The sequence below is a fragment of the Euprymna scolopes genome, chromosome 22, assembly GCF_053919585.1.
Source record: "Euprymna scolopes isolate OS-2025 chromosome 22, ASM5391958v1, whole genome shotgun sequence".
In the NCBI taxonomy this organism is placed as follows: domain Eukaryota; kingdom Metazoa; phylum Mollusca; class Cephalopoda; order Sepiida; family Sepiolidae; genus Euprymna; species Euprymna scolopes.
The window spans coordinates 116,132,382-116,157,889 of NC_136503.1; the positions used below are offsets into that span (position 1 = coordinate 116,132,382).

At 33.4% G+C, this 25,508-nt stretch overlaps 2 protein-coding genes and 1 long non-coding RNA gene across 8 annotated transcripts in view; 2 read left to right on the forward strand and 1 right to left on the reverse strand.

The window, feature by feature from the left end:
• The window catches only part of LOC145243682 (integrator complex subunit 13-like), a 1,170,185-nt gene that overhangs the window by 205,117 nt on the left and 939,560 nt on the right, over positions 1–25,508 (forward strand). The window lies entirely within an intron of this gene.
• The window catches only part of LOC145243684 (uncharacterized), a 701,194-nt gene that overhangs the window by 177,940 nt on the left and 497,746 nt on the right, over positions 1–25,508 (forward strand). For all 3 annotated transcript variants that reach the window (XR_013862938.1, XR_013862937.1, XR_013862936.1), the window contains exon 3: positions 18,827–18,911. This is a non-coding gene — a long non-coding RNA (uncharacterized LOC145243684). The remainder of the gene's footprint in view (positions 1–18,826; positions 18,912–25,508) is intronic.
• The window catches only part of LOC145243683 (FMRFamide-activated amiloride-sensitive sodium channel-like), a 531,594-nt gene that overhangs the window by 141,539 nt on the left and 364,547 nt on the right, over positions 1–25,508 (reverse strand). Inside the window, exon 1 of one of the 4 annotated variants that reach the window (XM_080106739.1) lies at positions 22,521–23,805. The exons of 2 other annotated variants lie outside the window; for them this stretch is intronic. In XM_080106739.1, the coding sequence (XP_079962865.1) occupies positions 22,521–22,588 (68 nt within the window). In that variant the 5' untranslated portion in view covers positions 22,589–23,805. Of the gene's footprint in view, positions 1–538; positions 822–22,520; positions 23,806–25,508 lie in introns of those variants that run through there. One more of the 4 variants, XM_080106740.1, reaches the window with a different exon arrangement.

Here is a 25,508-nt window from a genome sequence, read left to right on the forward strand (position 1 = left end):
AAATAATTTGGACTTGAGGTCCAGTAATAACTGACATAGAGAAAGAAAAATATAAAGCATTTTTTTAATTCAGTGTTTTTAACATGTTTTTGATTGACTTAATTGTATGCTTTGACTGTTCATTTATTTTATTTTGAGTAAAGTTTTTGATGAAATTGCCATGCATGTGAATTAAAAAAAATATATATATGGATATGTGTGTTTATAAATATTTGTGTGTATTTATAACCATATCTGTGTGTGTATAAATATATATATATATATATACTTGTACATGAGTGTATAAATATATGTGTGTATTTGTATGCGTAAATATGTGTGTATATGCATGTGTATGTGTGCGTATAATTAGATATGTGTCTACAAATATCTCTGTGTGTTTGTGCAGATATAAATATATTTATACCTTTTTAACAAAAAAAAAAAAAAAAATTATAAATCGATACTAATTAAAACTTAATTTTAAAAATTGTATCATAATGTTCAAAGAAATCTATAAAAAAAAAAAAAAGAAAAGTATTGAAACAAAAATACATACTTTCAATTTTATCCCTTGGCTTTTTTTTTTCTTTCCTATGGAATCGGTCTAATTTCCTGAAAGTGTTTGCTTGTTTTTATCTCCGAAACTTGAACTGACTTTTGGTCCCTTGTGTCCAAACTTCTTTCGCTGCATCCATATTATTATTATTTCGTGCAAAGGTTACCCTTTTTTCCTCTCTCGCTTTTCGTCTATCATAGTGAAGAATCACCATTCTTCCTCACTTTGACTAAGTTTCTGCTACTTAAACAAGCAATTTAGGTAAACGTTTTCTGTTTTGATTTTTTTGTTCGTTTTGGGGTGGGGTTGTTAGGGGGGTGTGCTTCAGGTGAGAAAGAAAACAAAAAGTTTAGAACTTGATGCTTTTTTTCTACATGCTTTTCTACTTGGGATTGGGTCCTTACACTCTTAGTATACATTCACGTGTGTGTGTGTGTGTGTTTTTTGTATATATTCAAGTGTACGTAATCATGTGTGTGTGCGTATTTATTAGCATATATTCATGTGTATGTATTTATGTGTGTACAGTAACGTGTATTTATGTGCATATATATGCATGTATTTGCGTGTGTGTGTGTATTATATTCGTCTGTATTTTCATATATCTGCATGAATGCATATATATGTGTGTGTGTGTGTGTGTCGATTTGTATGTGCATTTTAAACCCATCACTCAATAGCTTCCGGGCCTGACATATAGATAGCGCCACTAATAAAAAAAAACTCATCGGATTTAACTATTACTAACATTCAAATGGTTTATATTAAAATTTTAACCCAATCGGATTACTAATGTACAAATTACAGTTGTTGATGTAAAACTATTGTTAAAAATTAAAAAAAAAAAAAACTATGCAAAAATCTGAATTTTTTTTGGTTTTGATGGCAAGGAATACTGTTCAACAAAGCTTCATAAGTGTTATTTGAACCTTTCTCTGTCCGAAACCACAGTTCAGAAGTAGTATTCTAACACAACTTGTAGTGAATGCTCAGATTTTCCAAATTCGGCAGTCACAGAAAACACTGAAAAAAAAAGTCCATAAACTCGTTTTGGCAGATTATAAATCAAAATTGTGTGAAATATCAGAAAAATTAAAGGAATTTGAAGGCAGAGTTTCACTATTTTTACATGAACATTTGGAGAAAAGCTGTTTTCAATGTGGATGCCGTGATTGCTCAGGTTATCAAAACAAACGCATCAATGATTCAGAGCATTGTTTGCATCTGTTTCAACACAACAAAAAGGAATTTTCTGTCAATCTGTGAAAGTTTATAAAGAAAAGGAGATCCACTACTTCACTCTCAGAGTCAAATCGCTGGGCAAAGAGTAGACAGCAGAAGTTGAAAACCACCTAAAATGACCAAAAGTACAAATATCAGCAGGCAAGGTTTTTCCCAATTTTGAGATTTGTGATTTCATCCAGTGATTACCTTAAATGAAGAACCATCAATGCTACTAAGACAAAACCCCTTTCCTTCAAGAATGATAAGTAACCTTTTCAACTATTTATTATATTTGAGCTGGTGCACAAGCCTTCAGTCTCTCCCTCTTTTACAGGGTCTAAAAAAATGTATCTAATCTAATAGATTTCACACTGTCTACCAAGCTACACCCTCTGTCCAATCGCCCTTTTTGCTTATTTTACAAGTACTTCAATGAACTTGCTGCTTTCGTGCTCCATGGACATAAATATATCTGACAGTTAGTTAAATCGCACCCCATTTACTGTGGAGACCTCCAGATGCCAGAAGAGTTTCTATTCTATTGGCTTCTTTCTTAGAACTGCTAGTTTTTGGAATTCCTTCCTTGCTCTGTTTCCCTGACTGTACCAACAAGCAGCAATTTATGCGTAAATCGAATGTGAACAAACAACTTGATCCACTTAGAATGCCCTTATAGATGTGGCCTCTAATTTACATATCTAATTTTAAGTCTCAGTTTTTTTTTACACAAATTAAAAATAATTTTTGTTTTAATTAAAATAAATATTGCTTTGAAACGACTGCAAATGAAAATTAAGATTGTTTGTTTGAAATATGATTTGAAAATAATTTTAATCATAAAAAAATATGCATACTCACGTGTGTGCGTATGTACTATGTACACAGTCTATCTGAATTTATAATGCACATGAACCATAAACGTGGGTTTGCTTTAAACAATTTGAAATGACTAAATTTTAAACAATCAGCTTGGATATCAAAAACAAAGCTTGTGTCAAATTTTATGGTAATTGCAACATGTGGGAAGTCAGTTACATCTTCCTGCAAAAAACTATGAAAACTAACGTCATCAAAATTACCCCCCCCCCCTGAACAGATTGATTGGGGACTGCTTGTGAATTTAATATTCCTTAGAAACATTCCAATACCGAACCAGTAGGAAGAGAACATGTAATTCTTTGGGTTTAACTATTAGTTTTAAAAAGATATATATTGTGGCTTTAACGAGCCAAAAAGAAATAAGACAACACAGAGGTAGTTAATAAATACATATATTTACAGAAAGTATAGAAGTAATAAGTAGCCAGAAACTGTTTCTGGATTTATCCTAGGAAGTCTATTGTCAGTATTCATAATGTTGGGGATAAAAGATACAAGTGGCAAAATAGTGTAGATCGTCATAACTTCAGGCGGGCAGTTATCCTTATTTTTCATCCATTTGATGTCTTCACTTTTTTATTCTTTTTCGAGAAGAAAAGGTCCATTCCTGAAATTATCAAAGATGTTACACCATCCCCCGAATATTTAGCAGTTAAGTCCCATGTTTACTGATTTGATATGTGAAAGATCTCTTAAAAAATAAATGTGTAAATCTTTATACTTTCTTTCATCATTTCAGTCTCTACATTCATATCATCCTTCATAAATACTCATGTACTTGTTTACCAACAATGCTTCAAGCAATCTACATTTATAATTCAAGGTTAATATTTTCCAGAGGTAAAGTAACCTATGAAGTTTAACGAGGTTAATACAAGAGTACTCAATACCAAAGTAGGGCAAGATATACTTTCTATTTGTTTTTACATGTGCAATAATACGTCACTACACATTCATGAGCATGTTTCGGTCAGCTAGTTACTAGCAACTAGAGACCTCTTCAGACAATACAGCTTATACAACAACAAAGTTTGTAATGAAAATATCAGGTCTTCAGCGTCATAGGGAATTATTATCAGGAGGTTCTGTCACATGTAGTTAAAAATAGGAATAAGGAATAAAATTTAGTTGTATGTAAAGAAAACAAAATAGGGCGTGGATTGAAGTCTGCATTGAAATATAGGAATAAAGAAGGAAAGATGGGGAAGGTTAAGAAACTGGGGATAAAGATAATAAAAGACTAACAAGGAACATATATGTATGTGTCTGTGATAGCTGCCAATATCTGAAATGCTTTAAATCTTCTACTGCATATTGGTTCAATTAGCAGAGGTATATAAAGTTAACAATTTTTTGGAATATCTATGTGAAAAGGGATATAAAATTAATCTCCAATACACCATTATAAAAATTAATTGGAATTAACTCATGGTCAGAAAACGAACAACTTCCGGTGCCTTCTTACATACCCCCCCCCACAATGTATTATTGCTTACATGTAAAAACAAATAAAAAGTGTATATGTATGTGTGTATATATATATATATATATATATATATATATATATGGTTTTAAATAAAATAGTAGGCGGAAGTTTCTCGAGAGCTCTTTCCGCTATCATCTCTTCAGGACTAAATCGATAGAAAAAAAAAAAAAAAGCGCTTTTTTTTTTTTCTCCCTCGTTGTGCCAACATTTTTAATCGTTTTTTAAACGTAAATAAATTTAATTAATGTCCCCGTAAGTTGGCACATTAAATAAGTTCCCCTATAGAACTATTTATTTTCGTCACAATACTATTTAGATTGCTATCGATTTACTCCTGAAGAGATGATAGCGGAAAGAGCTCTCGAGAAACTTCCGCCTACTATTTTATTTAAAACCATATACAAATTCTGTACCTCTAAGCATTTATATATATATATATACTAGCATTTCAGCCCGGCGTTGCCCGGGTGTTTGGATGTGTATATTGAAAAAAAAAAAAAGTGGTAGTAGGAAGGCAAGCTCGAACCTGTACCGCAAAGGAGGAAAAGAGCGGGGTAAAACCTAACATATATGCTGTTACGACCACCACCAATCCGGAAGCGACATTTTTTAAAATTAAGGCTAGACAATCTAAAGGAGAGGATAACTTTAAAAAATATCGGCGAAAAAAGTGACCTCCCCCCTGTAGAAAAGTGCCTAGTTGAATGGGAAGATATTAATGTTTTTAGCCAATTTTTCGATATTTGTCGTATGAAAGGTCGAACTTCAAAACAATACTGATCTTGGTAAAATCCGTCGCCTCTGTTGAAAGTTTAAGGCAGACATGCAAACATACATACATACATACATTTATATATTGGTAACTAAAAATTTTTGACCCAAACTGACGAAAAAGCTTGCCCTATCTCTGAATACCCTTTATGTAAAATTTCAAATATTTAGGCCAGAAATTGTCTGAATAATTTGGAAGAGACTGCAGAGGCCAATTTTTTTAAACTTTGACCCCTATTATGACCTCTTAACATTTATTGTTTTGGGCTCAAATCAAGTTATTAAGTTAGATCCATGTCCAAGGAACCTATATCTAAAATTTCAAGTGTGTAGACCCAAAATTGTCGGAGGAGTTTGGTAGAGTTCTCAAAAGTCAAATCGTTGAACTTTGACCCCTTAACGGCCAAATTTCTGGCCAAAAACGGATCACATAGATTTTCCCAAATCTCAGTACCCGGTATATCAAAGTTCGAGCCTATAGACTAAAAATTGACAGACTTCACACACAGACATGTTCACTTTTATATATATATATATATATATATATATATACACACACACACACACACACACATGCATTGCCTTCGTACATATCTCCCCCCGCGACATATTATTGCTTATGTAAAAATAAATACAAATGAACTTGCTGTTTATATATATACTAGCATTTCAGCCTGGATGTTTGGAAGTGTATCTTGAGCAAAAAAAAAGAAAAAAGCGATCAATTCTTTTAACTTTGATCCCTATTATGACCCTTTAACATTTATTATTTTGGGCTCAAATCAAGTTATTAAGTTAGATCCATGTCCAAAGAAGCTATATCTAAAATTTTAGACCCAAAATTGGTGGAGGAGTTTGGGAGAGTTCTCAAAGGCCAAATCGTTGAACTTTGACCCCTTAACAGCCAAATTTCTAGCCGAAAACCAATCATAAAGATTTTTCCAAACCTCAATACCCTGTATATCAAATTTCGAGTCTGTAGACTGAAAATTGACAGAGTTATTGCATAGGGAAGTGTACACAGACACATGCACACACACTTTCACTTTTATAGATAAATATTTTGCCTTGGAATCAGTTCTGGCTCTGAGGAATTGATTTTTCATAAATAATTTGCTAGTTCCTAATTAAGTGTGTGTGTGTAATATATATATATATATATATATATATATATATTATATATATATATCTATTTGGTACTAAGGGCACGTGAGCAATTTTTAATGAATTTCTAGATAATTTGATATTTTAACTATCATATCACAAGAGAGTTCTTACAGTTTCAAATTTTTGAGATGAGAAATGATTGTTCATGATGTTCAGATATTACTTGACCATATGAACTCTATCCGTCCATTTATTCATTTCAAAATGAAAAAGGAACATAAATTATCGTTCCTAGATGTATTAATAATTTGCATTGGTCAGAGGTTTGTGTCATCTATGTATTGAAAACCAACTTTCAGTTGACAGTATCTAAACTTCAACGCCCACCATCCATATAATCTAAAGAAAGGAATCGTCCGTTACCTACAACATTAAAGAAAAATAAAAATAAAAAGGAAAAAAAAGCAATATTAATAACAGTAATACGTATCAAGAGGAGATGGACGCCAAAATGACTATCCAGAGAGGATTACATCAGCTCCAAGAAATCTGGACCAAGTACCAAAGAACACCACCTGAAAACTCATCACGGTTTGTATACCAGGCATGAAGGACATGTCTGAAAAAATTCTAAAAATATGTAATTCATATGACATCAGGACAGTACTCGAGAGCAACTTGACTCTCCAGAAACATCTTGTGTGAGTCACCCCCCCCCCTCCCCGACTGAAAGAATCATGTCTAAAAACTGTGTATGAGATTCCATGTAAATACAAAGCTGAGAAATCCATCCAAATGATATCAGATGATGGAGACGTGTCCATGTCTAATGTATATGTTTCATGAGAAATTGGATCTTCACTGACACTGATTATGGGAGTTGGATAGGTTTTCTCCCCAGGCTTGTGATTAAAGTTCATAACAAGAAAAATGGCAATTGTCCATAACCAAGTTCTTTCCAGCTCCTAAATGGCAAAAATGAATAGGATTGAATGAATTTCATCACATTAAGAATTCCTACAATAGTCTGCAAGTGAAAGGAATGTTTATGAAAATATTCTTGTAAAACGTTCATGTTGCGTCGGTATGATAACAAGAATACATATTAAGATGCATCCATTCAGTCTGTACAATTAACAATAAAATGTAATTTCAAATGTTAACATGGCTCGTCCAGCTACAACCACTGTCAAATTTGCCCGACTCTTTATTTGTGCTTAAAACTAAACATAAATTCCATAAACATAATTTCTTTCCGAGAACTGCCCACTTGTGGAACTCTATACCCCAGGGCTGCTTCCCAGCTGACTACAACATGGTCGTCTTCAAATAAGTTCTTGTTGAGTCGTCCTCTTAAATAATCAAATTCTACCCAATTTCCACCACAACCGATCATTATGGTATTGTCTCATTGACCTCCTGACACTTATTAACCCTTATCCTACATTCAGGCCTTATTAAGTGTTGACCCCCTTTAAAAAAAATGACAGACTAATGGACAGATGAATAAATGAACTGACAGATCATTTTATGGAGATGTGTGGGCATATCTAATAAACTGCTTATTTGTGAACGTGTGCATTCACTGCATAAACTATGATTATCTGAGGTTGGTGCTTAATTCTGCTTCCGGTCACAATGCCAATTGTGTGGTTTCACACAGTACTACAGCAGAAGAATTCTCTTTCCAAATAAATTTACAACACCAGTTTAAAACAAAGTTTTATTTATTGGAGGTTATAATAATGCTCGTTTTTCTCTACTGAACTACAGGTTTGCAAATCAAAACTTTGAGCATGATCAAAGCAAGACACAAGTCCAATCGAAAGTAATTCATTAGCTAAGAATTCAAAAGGTCATCTTTTTTTGAGTACGATCAAACCTCAAGTGACCGTGAGAAGCCGAGAAAGCCAATTAACTCTTCTCCCTTGATCATCTGCTGGAATACATATCGATATATTGGTCCTTTGAGGCATGTCACCCAGTTACACATTCATAAAAGTTGTTGCCAATCTATGAACTTAAAAAAAAAAACTACTGCCTCGATGGGGGTGGGGAGTATCTAGTTGGACATGATATTTTTCAAGTTTTTTGCTTTCAACATGAATGTCCGTTTAAAGACACTAACTTTTCCAGGTCAAAACTCCAGACCAGACATATATTGAAGTCATCGTCTTGATCTGACGTTTCTAGTTTGCATGACTTCATTCCATATTTTTGCAGAAAATGCACACATGTGCCCAGCATGCTTCAGTATGTATGATCTACATCCTAAAATGAGTTGTCCGCGCCTCATTTTGAAGATCGAAGTTGACTTTCCGTAAAACATCAGCGTGCTTAGTGAGACACAAATTTTTGAAAAAAAAAAAATTCTGAAAAAGTTATTTTTATTCTAGGTTTAACATAAATCTATCCATTACTTATAATGCATTTCATCGCATGCGTTAATCTGAAGCTGTTCTTCTAATATCTCTGTCTTATTGTCATTTCAATTTTGCCTCTCTCATTTCCCTTCTTTCTCTTTCATTTCCGTTTTCTTTCTCTCTTTCCCACTTTCTCTCTCTGCCTCCCTCTCTCTCTCTCTCTCTCTCTCTCTCTCTCTCTATATATATATATATATATATATATATATATATATATATATATATATATATATAATCTTTTTAGAGCATTTATTCTCGATACGAGGCACCTGCCACACAAAGAGGCAATTTGAAAATGATGTTAATAAGAAAATTTTTACATCATAACAATTTTGATATGCATCAACGTCGCAAACTGCTATCTCACATCTGACACGCACGTGTTAATCGTGTATCTGGTACAATCTCGACATTACAATTTGTTTACATTTCACGGTTGATCATCACACGATAAGCAAGGAAATAATGATGAGTTTGTTTTTCAAATAAAAGGCATGCTCTTACTGATGTAGTAGAGTTCGTCTTATTCAGTTTAAAATCCATTATACATGCTGGCATGTGTTGGACAGCTTTTAAAAATGATTTCCAAACTAACCTATCTCTGTCCAGGTCTTTATTTATTCCTCTTTCTCTCAAATCTATCCTTATAACTTTCCTCCATTTTTCCTTAGCATTCCCTTATGTGCTGATGCTCAATTGTTTTACATCTACTAGCACAAGAACTCTCATCCATTGTTTCAATGTGATCAAATCGGCAAAGTCTTGTGTTCTGCGAGTTCATAAACAAAAATATTGTTGCCATTTTCATCCTCAGTTTTGGTAAAATGTTACTATCGTGAATGCCTTACAACTAAAAAATAAAACAGACGTCTTATATCATTGAGAAAACTGAAGACTCACGATTGAAAGCGCCTCAAATAAAAGCATGTTGCATCAAGCACAAACTATATATGCATTCATCTATATACTGTTAGAAAGTTAGATTGCCTTAAGAGTTTGTTTGTGTACTACTTTGGTTTGTTTCTACAAAAAGAAAATATCCACGCCATATAAAGAAATGTTACCAAAGGCAATAAAAGTTATTTTTCTACCTACTTGGATAAGCTTTTTTTTGTACTTTAAAGCGTTTTATAGCATTTTTTTTTTATTGCATTTTAATAATCTGATGAAAGTGCGATGGATCTTAACTTGGTTTTCAAAATGGCTGATAACACCTACCAGAATTTTCTGCAGATCCATTTTCTGCTAACTTAATTTACAAGAAATAGTTAATAGATACTTATGTTTTTATTGCATTTTACAAACCCGATAAACTTATAAGGAATTTTATCTATTTCAAAATAACAGACGACCCTTTGCAAGAATTTGCCACAGACACTTTTTTCTGTTTAACTCAGTTTTCAAGGATTAGTAGAAAATAACGGTTCCATTTAGATTTACTTTTCGATTGAATTGAAAAGAGAAAAGTACAATAAAAAAAAATTATTAAAGTTTGGAAACGGTGTTAAGGAGAGGTTCGGGCGATCACTGTATCCAGGCAAGCACAATGGAAGTCCCGGGCGATCAAAGGGACAATGGGTCAATCCCAGGGAAGGCGACTTAGGGTGTATCCAGGCAAGCAGGAAAGAGAAACAATGGGAAATCCTGGGATTTAGAACGACCTAGATCCATGATGCCAATTGGTCATGGGTCAAAGCCATATTTGACCTAACTTTTTGATTGAAATTAAAAAAAAACACTTGAAAATAATTTAAAACAAAAATTAAGAAAAAACTCATCCAAGTAATTAGAAAAGTAATTTTTATTCCTTTTTGATAACATTTATTTGTTGTTTATTTGCTTTCTTTTTTTTTTTAATCTTTTTCTGTTAACTATTGTTAGAAATTATCAAAAAAAACAAACAAACAAGAATTTACAGTGCTTTTTTAAGCCAGGCATGTTAAAAATAATAATAATATGGATTAATTTTGTTGTTTTAATATAGTTGTGAATTCTGTTTATAAGGTTTCTGGAGTCCATTGAAGACTCGACTGTCTGACTGGACAATTGTCGAAATGTTTGATGATTTCTAATTTATACTCATAAAAAGACTCAATAATAAACATTTTGTCTCAGAAACGATCGTACACTAAATCTTTGTTAATATTAAATTTTTGGACCTTATAATAATATACTTTCCTATATTTCTAACTTTGTCATATACATATATTTATATATAAATGAAAAAAAATCAGCTGATAACAGATAAAAACTGTACATCACTTCCTGCAGTATCACATAGAGGTTATTACTTATGTATTGATGCCTCTGAACAGTCTCAAGAGACAATGGATACCTCCTGCAAGGGTAGCTGCACGATTAATTGTGAGGCAAGGGTTGTGCAATCCAAAACACACCTCCTGAATCGGCACTGCTTAAGTCCAGTGGCTAGAAATGCTAGACGACTGGAAGCAATGCCAAGATAAGTGGAGAGCATATACAACACCTGGAATTCCCAAATGGTCACCCATTTTAGTATTGACAAGGCTCAACGTTGCTTAATATCAATAGATCTAACGGAAACTGGTGTGTCAACATGATTATACTGTATATGTAAAAATACATTTTCAAATATATTTATGGAAGGTAAGCCTAATATATAAGTATTGAGGTGTTTTTATTCATCATTTCTGTCAAAAATATAAATATCTCATGGATTGTAGTTTGTTGAGATGTTACTCACAGTTGCATTGCCCTTGTGCCATGCATGGCTAATGAAATACAATATTGGCACTTCAGAAACATTGTTTCATATTCAAATTACAATATAGAAATTGTAAGAAAAAGGAAAACATCAGTAGTTGAAAAGACTTGAAAAAGTCAAAAGCTTGTCCATGTCTTTAAAAATTGTCTTCTTTAAAAAAAAAAAATCTCTTTCTTAGGCTTCCTAAAATTTCTATTTTGACGTAGGTGTTGTCAGCTCTATCAAAATTAATAAGTAAGAGTGAACGCCAGGTTAAGGTGGTAAAACGCTCACAAAACTCTATCATTTACTTTTGATTTTTGATTTTAGTGTGCCATTGCTTCAGGTTATCATTGAGTCATTCCAAGTCTTTCTTGCCCTTTTCTTTGCTTACCCTTAATTGAAATTTGTGTACATCTGTTTATTCAACCAGTGTTTTTTTTTTTTTCAATCTGTCCATACCATCGTATATCCGGAAAGAAAATGCTTATTCGTGCAAAAGGTTTTTAATTAACTTTCCTCGTGATTTATGTTTCTTATGCTTCACTTCTTTCTAAGTTTTTCCATGAAACTACCATTCAGTCATGTTTGAGTAAGTCATTCCAAGCCTTTCTTGGCCTTTTCCTTGCTTCTCCTGATTGAGATGTGTGTACATCTGTCTATTCAATCGGAGTGTTTTTTCCAACATGTTCATACCACGGTAAGCAGTTTCAGAACTGAATCCAATTTGGACACCTCCAACCACAATAGCTGGGAGTTAGATCCAACTCTGTTGTTAAGATGTACATAACAAATTCACCAAACTATAACTACAGAGTGGAACGATAAAATTGTCACTCTAGAAAAGACGACATTATTCCATTTCCGTTTGATGAAAACCAGTTTTCTTTTTTTGTTGCAGATCATTTACTAGTTGGTCAGTTGTGTACAAATTCCAAGAGCGATAGGATCATTCTGTTATGTCTGAAAGTGACACGATGTTCAACGAGCGAGACTGGAGATGCACAGCTACAACTCCTGCTCGCTACCGATCCAAATTATGACAAAAGGACCATTACCAGCACCCTCAAAATGCATCGCTGGATTGCCACGAATAACAAGGATGTGCCTAAAGTGATGAAAACAAAGTTTCCAGCCACAGTTATGGTCTTTGATGTGGTTTCCAGTGAGGGCCACATCATGCCACCTCACATCTTTGAAGTTTGAAAGTCAACACCAAAGTGTACCTGGATGTGCTGAAGAGTGTGGTGATCCCCTGGTGCAACCCCGTGGCTGCTGGCAGACCCTGGGTGTCGTGGCAGGACTCGGCGCTGACCCACAAGTCCAAAGAGACCCAGGCTTGGCTTCAGAAAGAGTGCTATGGCTTTGTACCCTTCTTTCTCTCACTGGCCCCCTTCGGCTGACCTAAAGCTGCTGAACTACTTTGTTTAGTCATATATCAAGAACATCACCAATATGACCTCCACAACACCAAAGCCAGCCTGACTGCTGCCATCCACCAAGTATTCGCCAAGCTCCAGCTGACACTTGTGGAAAAGTCATGCTTCCAGTTTCGGACCCGAATCGAGGTGGTGATTGAGGCTGAAGGCAGCTACACTGCATAGATGTCAGCTCTACTACATAATCAAGTTACCTGAATTGATTTTTTAATAAGTTTTAAAATAAAGTTGTTGCATTGTTTTCTTTAGGGCGACAATTTCATCGTTCCACCCTGTATTTGAATCCTCTGCATCCACAAGAAGACTGAACTAGGGGAGGCTCAGCATCCACTTGCATGTAAGATATTACTACAGACATTTGTGCTGTTGTAAACCACAAGTAATAAGTGAGAATGAATGACACATTAAGATGGGGGGAAACTCCAAGAACTTCTCCCATGAAGTTTGTACATGCAAGATCGAATTCACATCTCCACTAACACAGGTAAAGATAGCAAAATTAATTCACTACTTCCAATTTATGCAGACCGTTCACAGAGAAGTCAGTACAGTGTATGTCTTTAATCAGATAAGCAGTACCAGCACACCTATCGCAGAGATATTTTTCAATTTTCACTGATAAATGATGAAAAAATGGAAATGGCACTAACCATATGTGGGTTTCACCAGATTCTTCCATGGGAGTATGGAATTTACAAACGGTTCCTCAAGCGCATGTATATCCCCATTAGGTGAGATGATGATGCTAGGTTTTTTGCAACTCTTGCAGGGAGGTGTTGATGTCCTCCTACATACAGCACCTAGAATTCCCAAATTGTTCACCCATCTGGTACTAACTAGACTCAACATTGCTTAACTTCGGTGATCTAACGAGAACCGGTATGTCAACGTGATTATGCCATATATATATATATATATATATATATATATATATATATATATATATTTGTATTGTAATTAACTAGTTAAAACCAACCCAGTGAATCAGTATTTTTGAACGAATTTGATTGGCTCAGACACATTGCTTATTCATTCATTTATTAGGCAATCTATTTGATGGGAAGAGGGCAAAAAGTACAATTCTTGTCCTCTTTTGAATTCTTTGCTTATTGGCCAGTCATGGTTGAATCTTTAGAATCCGAACTCCGGTATGTAGTGAAGTAGGGACCATAAATGAATGGTAACATTCAATGCTACTCAGATTAAGCTTCTTTCCTTTAATAATTACAAGAAACCTTTACACCTATCATGGCAAACAGTACTCTACTGGAGACTCCAATATTCAAATCCATCAGCCTAAGATTCACAAGTAACATGAATGAAAACAAATACATAGAATACATTACCAAGACTGTTACAAGGAAGGTGGACTCCCTCTACTGTGCTAGAAAATTTTTCACACCTGGCAATATCTTGTATCTTTACAAGGCCACCATTCGCCCATGCATGGAGTATTGTTGCCAGGTCTGGGCTGTTGTATCAACCACTAGTTTCTCCCTCTTAGACAGGGTTCAAAAACAGTCGATAATCTAATAGTTCACACACTGTCTACCAAGCTCCATCCTCTGTCCCATCACCACATTGTTGCTTCCCTGTGCTTTTTTTTTACAATTACTTTAATGAAATGTGCTCTGACAAATTTGCTACACTGCTGCCTGTCGATGTAAATATCCATGACTGACTTGACAACAAAATTCTACCTCTTAACTGTAGAGGTCTCTAGAAGCTGGAAGGTTTTCTACTCTGACAACATGGAATTCCCTCACTACTCCCTTTTTTCCTGGCTCTAAGAAATTGTAGAAATTTAAATATAATGTGAACATCTCTCTGTACAACCTTAAAAAATTTAAGATGCCCTTGTAGGTATAGACACTAATTCACAATCATTTATGTTGTAGTGGCAGTGTGCCTTGCTTGGAGTGAATAAAAAAAAGTAAAAGATGAATTTGAAGAGCAATAACTTTTCTCAAAATGACTGGATTCAGAGTTCAATGGGTGGAAAAGGGTTGATATGTCACAAAACAAACACAATTCCTCACCTATCATAAATGATTATGACTTACATCTGAGATGTAAACACAATTCTCCTGTCACTTTAAAGATCCATAGTTATAAGAATACACTTTACTTCGGATATAGAATCAGAAACACAATAGGATGCTTGTCTTTGCTTTATAAATCCACATTTACTGCCTACACGTGAGTAATTGCTCACGGCACGCATGCCTCACATACATAATCATATATATGTGTGTGTATGGTTGAGGAGAGAGGATAAAGTCTATCGCTGAAATGTGGTTGTAGATAATCGATATTCACTTAATGGACATTCAAATATTGATTATCTAAAAGGTAGATTGTTTTTTTTCCCCCGCTTACTTTAAGATCTACTTTTATCCTTGATGTTTTAAAAATGTCTGAAGTTTTATGATCACGTCTATCTGTTCATATCTATTTATATAGAGAGAGGATTTTTGGTTGTTATAGATGTGTGTGTGTGTGTGTGTGTGGATGTAAGGGAAATTGATGGTTGCCACCTAGCGATTGTGTGCAGTTATTAGTGAAAGAATAGACCACTCTAGGCAGTCAATAGTTGTTATGATAATATGCGTTATTGGTTTCATAATCACTAAAAGAAAAATGACAAACGGATGAAATATAATCTTTAACACATTTATTTAACAACTTACAGATTAAATGGTAATGTAGAAGCTGCTGATTATTGATTATTTGAAATGTTATGGAGAGGGACTTTTTTTTATCTCTTAAACTGTCATAACCGACGTGCTCTTCTCAATAACTCTATTATTTCTTTTTTTTTTTTTTTTAAATTGATTCCTAACAATAATGCATATGTAAACATATAAATAATATAATTTTTCTATAAATAGGGGTAAGTGATCGTGACTAATGACAGGTTTCGTATCTCAGTTTGGAGAACTCACTCATCTAGCCACACTAAAGAGCTGTGATTGAACAAAATTGTCTGTTAATCACTAAGTATATATATAAAATAGTTGGATTGATGTTTCCAATATTTTTTTTCCAAATTCCAATACTATGGCTGATTCTGATTATTTATAAATCACTAAATATTTAGTTGGAATTGTTGGTCCCCCGACAAAGGGGGGATTGGACCTAGTAATTCACGCCCGTTCGTCCGTTTGCACTTTTCTTAATAACCACGCCTTGGATTTACTTTCACAAACGTAAAACCCTCTTGGGGGAGGGGGATCTATAGTTTGAAATCATAATGTATTTGCCATTCTTATTACTATCAGCAATGGAAAATTATGTTTTAAACAAAAGCAAACATTAGACAACAAATTAAAAGAATCGTTTTTGATATTGTAAAATAAGCACAAATTTTTCCGATTCTAATTTCTCCAAAAAGTTTTGATTCTTGATTCCAATTCACCATCGCAACATTAGTATAAATAAGTATACAGCTTGGTGTGCACATTGTTCAGGTGAAGTGTGTAACTTTATCGTTTTCATTTTCTTCATCTTAACGATATCTTGACAATGCAGGAAAGCTCTGTTTATGATAGAATACCTGTCTCAAGGGTATAACTTCTAAATTTAGCATTAGTTTTCAATTTTAATATTTTTTTTTCTTTTTTGAGGAAGGTGTATGGTTTCAGTGTCCTTCCCCACTCTTAAATAGTACAGCTTACAAAACTAATGTGCCCACTTTACTCACCCTGTTGTGTAAAATACATATTCCATAATCCATAATGATAGGTTCGGTATCTTAGGATTTTACCAAGCACATACACTCACACATGCACACAAATACTTTTAAAAAATCTTTTCTTTTTAATGCAACTAAAAACGGATAACTTTGTTCAATAATAGAACCCCCCTCCAAAAAAAAAAACAAAAACAATTTGGGAATTTTAAGTAGGACGACCCCTGAAGTAAATGTGGTATTATGGTGATTGAAGATTCTAGCTAAAAAAATGATATACAAATATTAGGTACAGTGACAAGGATGACTATAGACACCCCTCCTCCACACTTTTGAATGGCTCTGTGCCTAATTTGTTTTGAAGAATGTATATTTTTTGAAATAATAAATTTTTCATAGTGTAGTATCTGTTCTCAGCATCACCGCGAGATGAAACATTTTTACTATAAACAAAAATATTTTGTATATATGACAGTGATAAGTGCAAATGTATAATACAGAATAATTATTTATTAAAAACTGTTAAAAATGCCTAAAACTGTTCGAATGTGAAGTTTGTATCATAGGATTAAATAAGGATAGACCATTTTGATAATATAGTTAAGATAGATGGAAAAAAAAACTTTCAGATTTATATATAGACTAGCCTGGGTTCCCGGCGTTGCCCAGTGTGTCAAGGTGTATGTAAGGGGGTTGATTGAGCAACCAAAGCCCTAAAGAAAACAAGATATATATGAATTAAAACAACTCAAAGTAGCAGTGAGTACCCGTGCGAGCGCAAAAAATATAAATAGGAGTAGTAGGCAGGCTTGAACCCATAACACGCAAGAGGAAAAGGAGGTGAAAAAAAGCAAACGGTGTTATCGATGCACCCACCACGATTGTGACACCATGGGCATTCGAAATAACGTTTTATGCAACGTCGTTCACATGAGGCTTGAATGACTTGTAAAAATGTCGACAGTAAAAATGGACCCCTTCTTACAGATAACGGTCCAGTTGATGGTGAAAGAATTAATCTTTTTGGCCAATTTTTTGATATTTGTTGTCCGAGACATCGATCTTTGAAACAATTTGTGAAAAATGCAAACACACACACATATATTTTGCCTTTTATATATTAGATTTACATATATATTCGCAGACAGACCGTTTTGCTGTATCACAGTTCTTCAGTGTGGCTAGACCAGCACTCATTCCAAGCCTGAGATCAAACCAACAATTATTGAGTTGAAAGTCAGTAGATCTAACCACAAACAGTGGTCTCTTCAACCATTAACGATTCAAAGCTAAAACCAAGGTTTGATCGAGTATCATTCGTGATCTATATGCAGATGATGCTGCCTATGTTGCAAAATTTCTGGAAGACGCTCAGGAACTAATGAATCGTTTCACAAAGTTTTGTAAGGCTTTTGGACTTCCAATCAGCATAAAGACAACTGAGATGTGCATCAACCTCCTACTACACCAAAGCAGGACAAAGGCGTCAAGCAAACTTCGTTCATCAATTTCCAACTGTCCCCATAACAGTGAATGGCAAAAACTTAAGTATGTTACATCGTTCACATTTTTGGGGAGTGCAGTGAACTCGGGTGCACTGCTGGATGATGAAATTGTCAACTGGATAGCCAAGGTGTTTAATGCCTTTGCTAAACTCCGCCATTGTCTATGGAATGATAGAGGTATCAGATTAAATACCAAGATTCAGATTTATAAAGCAGTTGTTCTCACAATGCTTCCACTAGTCACAGATAAATAAACTTACTGTATTCCATAAACAATGCCTTCGTTCTATATGTGGCTACACACTTAAAAGTAAATTTCCAAATTATGAACTTTTTGAAAAATATAAGATTGGGGGTATCGAAACGTTGCTTATCCAGTCACAGCTTAAATGGTCTACGTCGTCAGAATGAGTGATGAATGTATACCAAAGATTCTGATGTATGATGAGTGAGCTTAAAAGCAGTAAATAAAAGACTGGCAGATCCTGGCTCTGATACAAGGACAACCTTTAGTACAATTTTTCAACCCTCAATATTCTCTTTTGAGAACTTGGCATTTGATAGAAATAAATGGAGACGCATGTGCCAGAAGGAAATCAAGATTTTTTAAGGAAATCCTATCAACAAACTGAAGGAAAAACAATAAAGAACCAATACCTGTGCCACACGAACAGCAACTATCTTCGGCAGTCATCACTCATGCCCGATTTGCAGTCTTGTTTGTAGATTACTCGCTGGACTTAAATGTAATCTTCAACAGCAATATCCGAACTGATCATTAAATTGTTAGACGAAATCGATGGAGATTCCATCATATATATTGTAATATAAAAAACCTTCTGCTCGTCTTTTAACATTGTACTGCAGTTTCATTTGTACACACAATCCTGCAGCAGCAGCTCCTAAAATTAGTCAAGCTTTTCTCTTAAAATAATATTTTCAAAAACCATTTTAATTATTTTGAACAAAAAAAAAAATGAATTTGTAAAAATAAATGAAAAACAAATTTTAAATATCAATTTCTTTTTTTTTAATCAATAGGGAATATTATTTTGAAAAAGCATCACATGAAATTGGATGCAGAGAAAAATAACCCTAAAAATCTACCTTGAAATACACATAAAAGGTAAGTTTTTTTTTTATATATATAGTTGATTTATTATTATCTATATTTTATTATTATTATTGTTTAAACGTTTTTTTTTTTTTTTTTAAATTTTTTTACTGTTATTCTCATCTTGGTTGTTGCTATGTTCACAACATTTCAGCCATTGTGCTTTCCAGTGGTCTTTATATGTTTTTGTGAAAACTTACAATTCTATTATTGACATGTTTTGAATTGTTCATAATGTGTCAGCCATTGTACAGGGGAGATGAATGCGAACTAAGACGGAAAGAAAGTATTTTTTTGTGGAAATCGCTCCAGACAAGGCATGAAGCCAGTTGATGTAAGGAATTAGAAAAACACTACTTCAAGGTCAAGAACCAAGATAAATGTTAGATGGATAGATTCCAACCCAGAAAACAGCAAATCCTCCTCCCCTGTCAGAAACATTGCTCATGGAATGTAAGAACTAAAGGACAAATTAAGAAAAGCAAGAGTTATGAGGTTGGCAAAAGTAAAATCCAACGTCCACCTTTTACATTTCATATTTAAATGGTGAAGCTATTGAGAAGTTTTGGTACTCAGATGATAATATTGGAGCACAGGGTGGTGCAGGTGATAGTTTGTTAAAGTGTTAAGAGTGGATGGGGTCAGTTCAGGAAACTTCTGTCATTACTACTTTTTAAAACTTTTGATAAGTTCAGATTAAAAAGAAAAGATCTCATCTGAAAGCTCCCAACGCTATCCAAGCAATCCATTCTTTCTACCATAATTACATTAGTATTGAATATTATTTAAAAAAACATATTTTACAGCTTTGATGTGTTCTCCTGGAAACATGTTGTCGAGATTAATTGATTAATTAACTTTTTTCTGTAAAGAAGTCTCAATTTTTATTGGAGATGAGAAATTGAGTTGCTTATTATCTTAGAAATATAGCATGAACACTTTATTTTTTTAAGTAATTTTTTTTTTTACTGTTCCCATACCGAAAACCAGTCGAGAATAAGAGTTAATGAGATGGATAGATGGGCATCGGATTTGAAGACTGCCATGTTGTAGCCTGCAGAAAAGCAGTCCCATGGTAATGTGTTTCACAGACAGAAAGTTCTTGAAAAGAAACTCTGTTCATGGAAATTTTCTTTGATGCTAGGCATGTAGAGAAAGAAATGAAAATTCTTTGTAATTTTGGTAGTAAGACAAGTACTTGCTGTGAATGTCTTACAAAGAGGAAGCACAGATTGGAACTCAGTCGAGCATTTTCCATGAAAATAATGGTAGAATATAGAAAGACTACCAACGTCTCCTCTGAGAAAGAAAAGATTTTCTCCCCCACTTTTTCTAAAATCATACAGAATTTCCATAAACATAGTTTCTACAGATTTTAACATGGTCATATTCAAGTCAAATGGCAACAAATACTTGTGAAGCCATCCTCTTATCTAATCAAATTTTGTACATTCTATTCATATTATCCAACTGACAATTTTATTAATCCTTATCCTCGAGTTGCTTTTTGCCTTATATATATATATATATATATATATATATATATATATATATATATATATACTAGCATTTCAGCCCGGCGTTGCCCGGGTGTTTGGAGGTGTATGTTAAGCCAAAAAAAAAAAAAAAGCGGTCAATTTTTTAAACTTTGACCCCTATTATGACCCCTTAACATTTATTGGGTTGGGCTCAAATCAAGTTATTAAGTTAGATCCATGCCCAAGTAGCCTATATCTAAAATTTCAAGTGTTTAGACCTAAAATTGTCAGAGGAGTTTGGTAGAGTTCTCAAAAGTCAAATCGTTGAACTTTGACCCCTTAACAGCCAAATTTCTGGCCAAAAACCGATCACAAAGATTTTCCCAAATGTCAGTACCCTGTATATCAAATTTCGACTCTTGTACACTTAAAATTGACAAAGTTATTACGTAGGGAAATGTACACAGACAGACACACAGACACGTTCACTTTTATAGATAGACTAGTATGGGTGCCTGGCGTTGCCCGGGTGTTTGGAGGTGTATGCTGAGAAAAAAAATAAAAATAAAAACCGTCAATTATTTTAGATTTGACCCCTATTATGACCCCTTAAAATTTATTGTTTTGGGCTCAAATCAAATTATTAAGTTAGATCCATGTCCAAGGAACCTATATCTAAAATTTCAAGTCTTTTGACCCAAAATTGTCGGAGGAGTTTGGTAGAGTTCTCAAAGGTCAAATCGTTGAACTTTGACCCCTTAATCGCCAAATTTCTGGCCGAAAACCCGATCACATAGATTTTTCCAAATCTCAGTACCCTGTATATCAAATTTCGAGTCTGTAGACTAAAAATTGACAGTTATTGCGTAGGGAAATGTACAGACAGACACACAGACACGTCCACTTTTATAGATATATAGATAGATAGATTAAACAAAAATATTATGGAAACAATTTTGTGTTTACGGTAAACTTTTTACACAAATATTATGCAAGTATAAATCATGTAGAATATCTGCATGAATATAATTACACGTAATAGTTAACTAAATATGATTATCCCATAAGAAAACCGAAAAAACTAATTGGGAATTAATTAAAATGAACGTCTAAAAGAATATGCAAAATAGCTAGATCTTTTGCTAGTGAATGCATTTCCACAGCCCATATATAAGAAAATTGTATTTTCTTTTTAAATAAATAGAAAAGAGGGGTTTTAATATGAATATCAATACACACAAAAGAAAAATGAATTTATAAGAGTATATATATATTTATATATATATATTTTAAAGGTGAAAAAAAAAAACTTCCAAGACATATATATATATATATATATATATATATATATATATATATATATATATATTCAAGCAAATATTATTAAATGCAACGGAGACCTTTTGTTTTATGTTTCTTTTTTTTTTTTTTTTAATTTTTCGATTTTCCGTATAATCTTTTTTTGTTTCAAAATCAAAAATATTAATAGAAGTTCCATAGTTGTTGCTGTCACGAGCGCTTTCGATTCGTCCACGAATCATCCTCAGGTGTTGAAGTAAACGTGCAAAGGAGTGAAAATGAGAATTAAAAGTGAAAACTAAAATATACAGTAAACGGCGTTCGGTGATAAGTTAAAATATATAGAGTGTATGGAAAGTCGATTAAAAATTCGAGTATTAAAATCAGCAATTTCGTGGACACTGTTAACAAAATCCGTCCATTACGAACTACGCAAGACATTTTAAAATGTTACTGCTTTTCTCGAATGCAATATCATTTATAGTGGGCTGAAGGGTTCTAATATATGACGCTTCAAGAATTAAAATTTTTTTAATATTATTTTCATGTTGTATAAATTTTATGTTGTCTACGAGGACCTTTCTAAGATTGGAGGGGGGCAGTTATATATATATATAAGTTGAGTTTGCGCTTTAAGGTAAGACAGTGCTCTGAGCATTACCTTCCAAGAAATGCCAAAAGTACTCGATCCAGCTAACTTCTATATGTGTAGGGGATCTCCTCAGGAGTCAGGTACTGTCTGGAGCAATAGAATGATCCAAACCATAGCAAGAGATTGGATATTTTTAATTTTTTGTTTTAGAAAAATAACATTTTTTAAACAAATGAATTTATCTATACTTACTGATCGGGCGGTCTACGATAACCCCTGAAATCCATGGCCATAACCTGATAATTTACTGCGGTCCGCATCACTGATGAAACTTAAATTATTTAAACAATTTTTGTTAACTAATTCAAATATATGTTTATTCCGTTTGACGTTATTTTTTCTCCATGTAAACTTTGTCGGAAAGTTTGTGGAATTGGAAAGGATGTTTTGGGAAAAGGGGGTTGTTGGATAACATCGATATCATATCCGCATGACCCGTGTCCAACCCCCCACCCTTACTGGTTGTTGTTTTTGTTCTCTTTTGTTTTCCTGGTGCAGCAGGTGTTATTTAACATCGGACGATTTACTACTTTGTTGTTGGATGTTGAGTGACCGCAGTATTGACCTTAAAAGACTTTTCATTTTCTTTATACGGCGATTGAAAAAAAAAAAAAAAGAATCAAACAAATAAAAATAATGAATGGTGAGGAGGTGATGACAGTAAAGAAACGGCTGTGAATTGTGTGGAGAAAAAAATATACGTTAAAAGTGAAGGATATAAGGATATCTATATTATACTTTGTCTGTCTGTCCGTTCAACTTTTTCTTAGAAACTACTAGGTCGATCTGACTAAAATCTTGTGTCAGCCTTTATGATAAAGTGCGGTGAACTAAGTATTGTGGTATCCGTTCAATGCACAGTTGGGAATTAACATGGATTAGTCACTACAATAACACATTTACTCTCACTTTTTCTTGGAAACTATCAGGCCGATCTGGTAGAAAGTTTGTATGGACCTTTGTTATAAGATGCAACGAACTAAATATTATCTTTATCATTCGATGCACAATTAAAGATAATTAGAGATTAGTATTCAAACCAAAAATGAGCACAAATTTAACCATATTTAACCATCGGTTTAGCATAAAGTATTCCTTCTAAGTTAATGGGTTTTAACTTTTCCCGTTTTTAACAAGCTAAAAGGTCTCCTATATCATGTTGGAACGGCAAAAGAAATGATGTGTCTAGGGGATCTTGGATAAAAGAACTTAATAGAAGTATAAAATTCCAAAGAAAAAACTGAGACTAATATTTTAAGTCACTTTTATTATAATTTATTTCGTCTCAGAGCCTGGTCTTCTAGTACATTTTCAATGATTTGTCACTTGTTTACTGAAAAAAAAGAAGAAAGATTTACACCATTTTGAGAATCTTATAGGGAAAGAGGGCGAGAGAAAGATAAGTTTGCTGGTCCCATAGAGAAGAGTAACTAGTAGCATGCAACAGTTGTCATGTGTGTGTGTGTGAATTGTGAGGTACCATTTTTTTTTTTATTTAAGCAAGCATTGTTAAAAATAGCAGAAAGCTTCTGCTTGATTGTAGCTTTTCTTATTTTTCGATTTTTCTTATGATCTTTTCTGTGTTAAAAAAGATTTGATTTTAACACAAAAGAACACAAAAAAAACTATAAGTAAGCAGATGTATGTTATAGAAGCAAACAATATATATATATATATATATATATATATATAAAACATACTATATGTTTTAATTAAAGTATTTTTATTTTTTAGTACAGATGTTTTTGTAATAGCTCAATAGTGCAGAACTAGAGCTCTAGTTCCATTTAATGCCATCAAATGTTGGAAACAAATTTTCATAAATTCAGTTTTTATTTGCATGCTATTGCTTTGGCCTTCCTCAATCATATGCAACTTCAGAATGTTAAAAACAATTTGAAAATATAAAGAATATCAATTTTTTTTAAGACCTTCATCAGTGCCTATAAAAAGATCACTCACCAGGCTGGAAACTATTGAAGTATGTATTTTTATTTTTTGTGTTTATTTTTTTTTTTATGTACATATCTTCATATTTTCTGATCATATTAGGCAGGGAAAATATCTGTTAACGTCTAGTTTTACATCTTTAGATACCAGTCCAAGGAAGGGTAAAATTAATTTCACGAAACAGAGCAGTTTGATACCACTTTTTATGTAATCTTAAGAAGATTAAAATCAAGGTATAATGCTGTTAAACCTTATACCTAGAATTCTTATTCTAATTTTGACCAAAATTCATTACATGGTTTTGATTCTAGAAAATGTCTAAAATTAAACTTAAGGAATCTACAAAAGAAATTGAAATATTTTAATTTTCAAATATTCCAAAGAAACTGAAATTTCTGGAATATTTATTAATTGATGTCTAATATTTATTGTTAAAATTTCACAAAAATCAGAGGTACATATTTTCTCGAAGTAGTTCCCCCCCTCCCTTTGCATAAAATACACCTAGCAACTCTGTTCTAAAATTTACAATGATCGGTTAAGTAGTTTATTCATATAAACATGTACACATATTTAACGTTATATATAAAGATAACTCAAACCCTTTTTTCCCTTTGTGTAAACGTGTAAACTCATTTTTTTCTTTTGATTTTCTTTTTCCACGTTATTTAATTTTGTTGTATTGTCAATTTTTAGACCGCCGTACGAATTTGTTTTGATCCCTATCGATCACTGTATAAGCTGATGCCGCTGACAACTTTTTTTATCGTGACAAAAAACAAAACATATCTCAGTTTTTGTTTGTCACTGTTAAAGAATATGCAAATGAATGCATGTGAGGGTTAGACATGCGTTGCATGGAGATACAAAAATGATACGCTTAGTGTGTAATGCAAGGCTTGAAAGAAGCTTAGATCAGATGATTTCAAAGGAAGATTAAATATTTAACAGTAGAATCATGATTGGCTAACCATTTCGTACAAACTTGCTGAGGACCACCATCCACGGGCCGCTACGATTTGAGATGTGGTGCAATCAGGGGAGAAGCCGTTCAATCCAATCAGCATGGATGCCGTTACAACAACAAATCATCTCGGCTAAATCACCAATTAAGAGACGTTTTTATGAACATGTGTCTCAATTAAGAGTATGAAAATCAGCTAAATTTGATCAAGTTAAGAAAACATCTGCCATTACTAACCAGCAGAGCGTTACCACTGTTGACTAAGA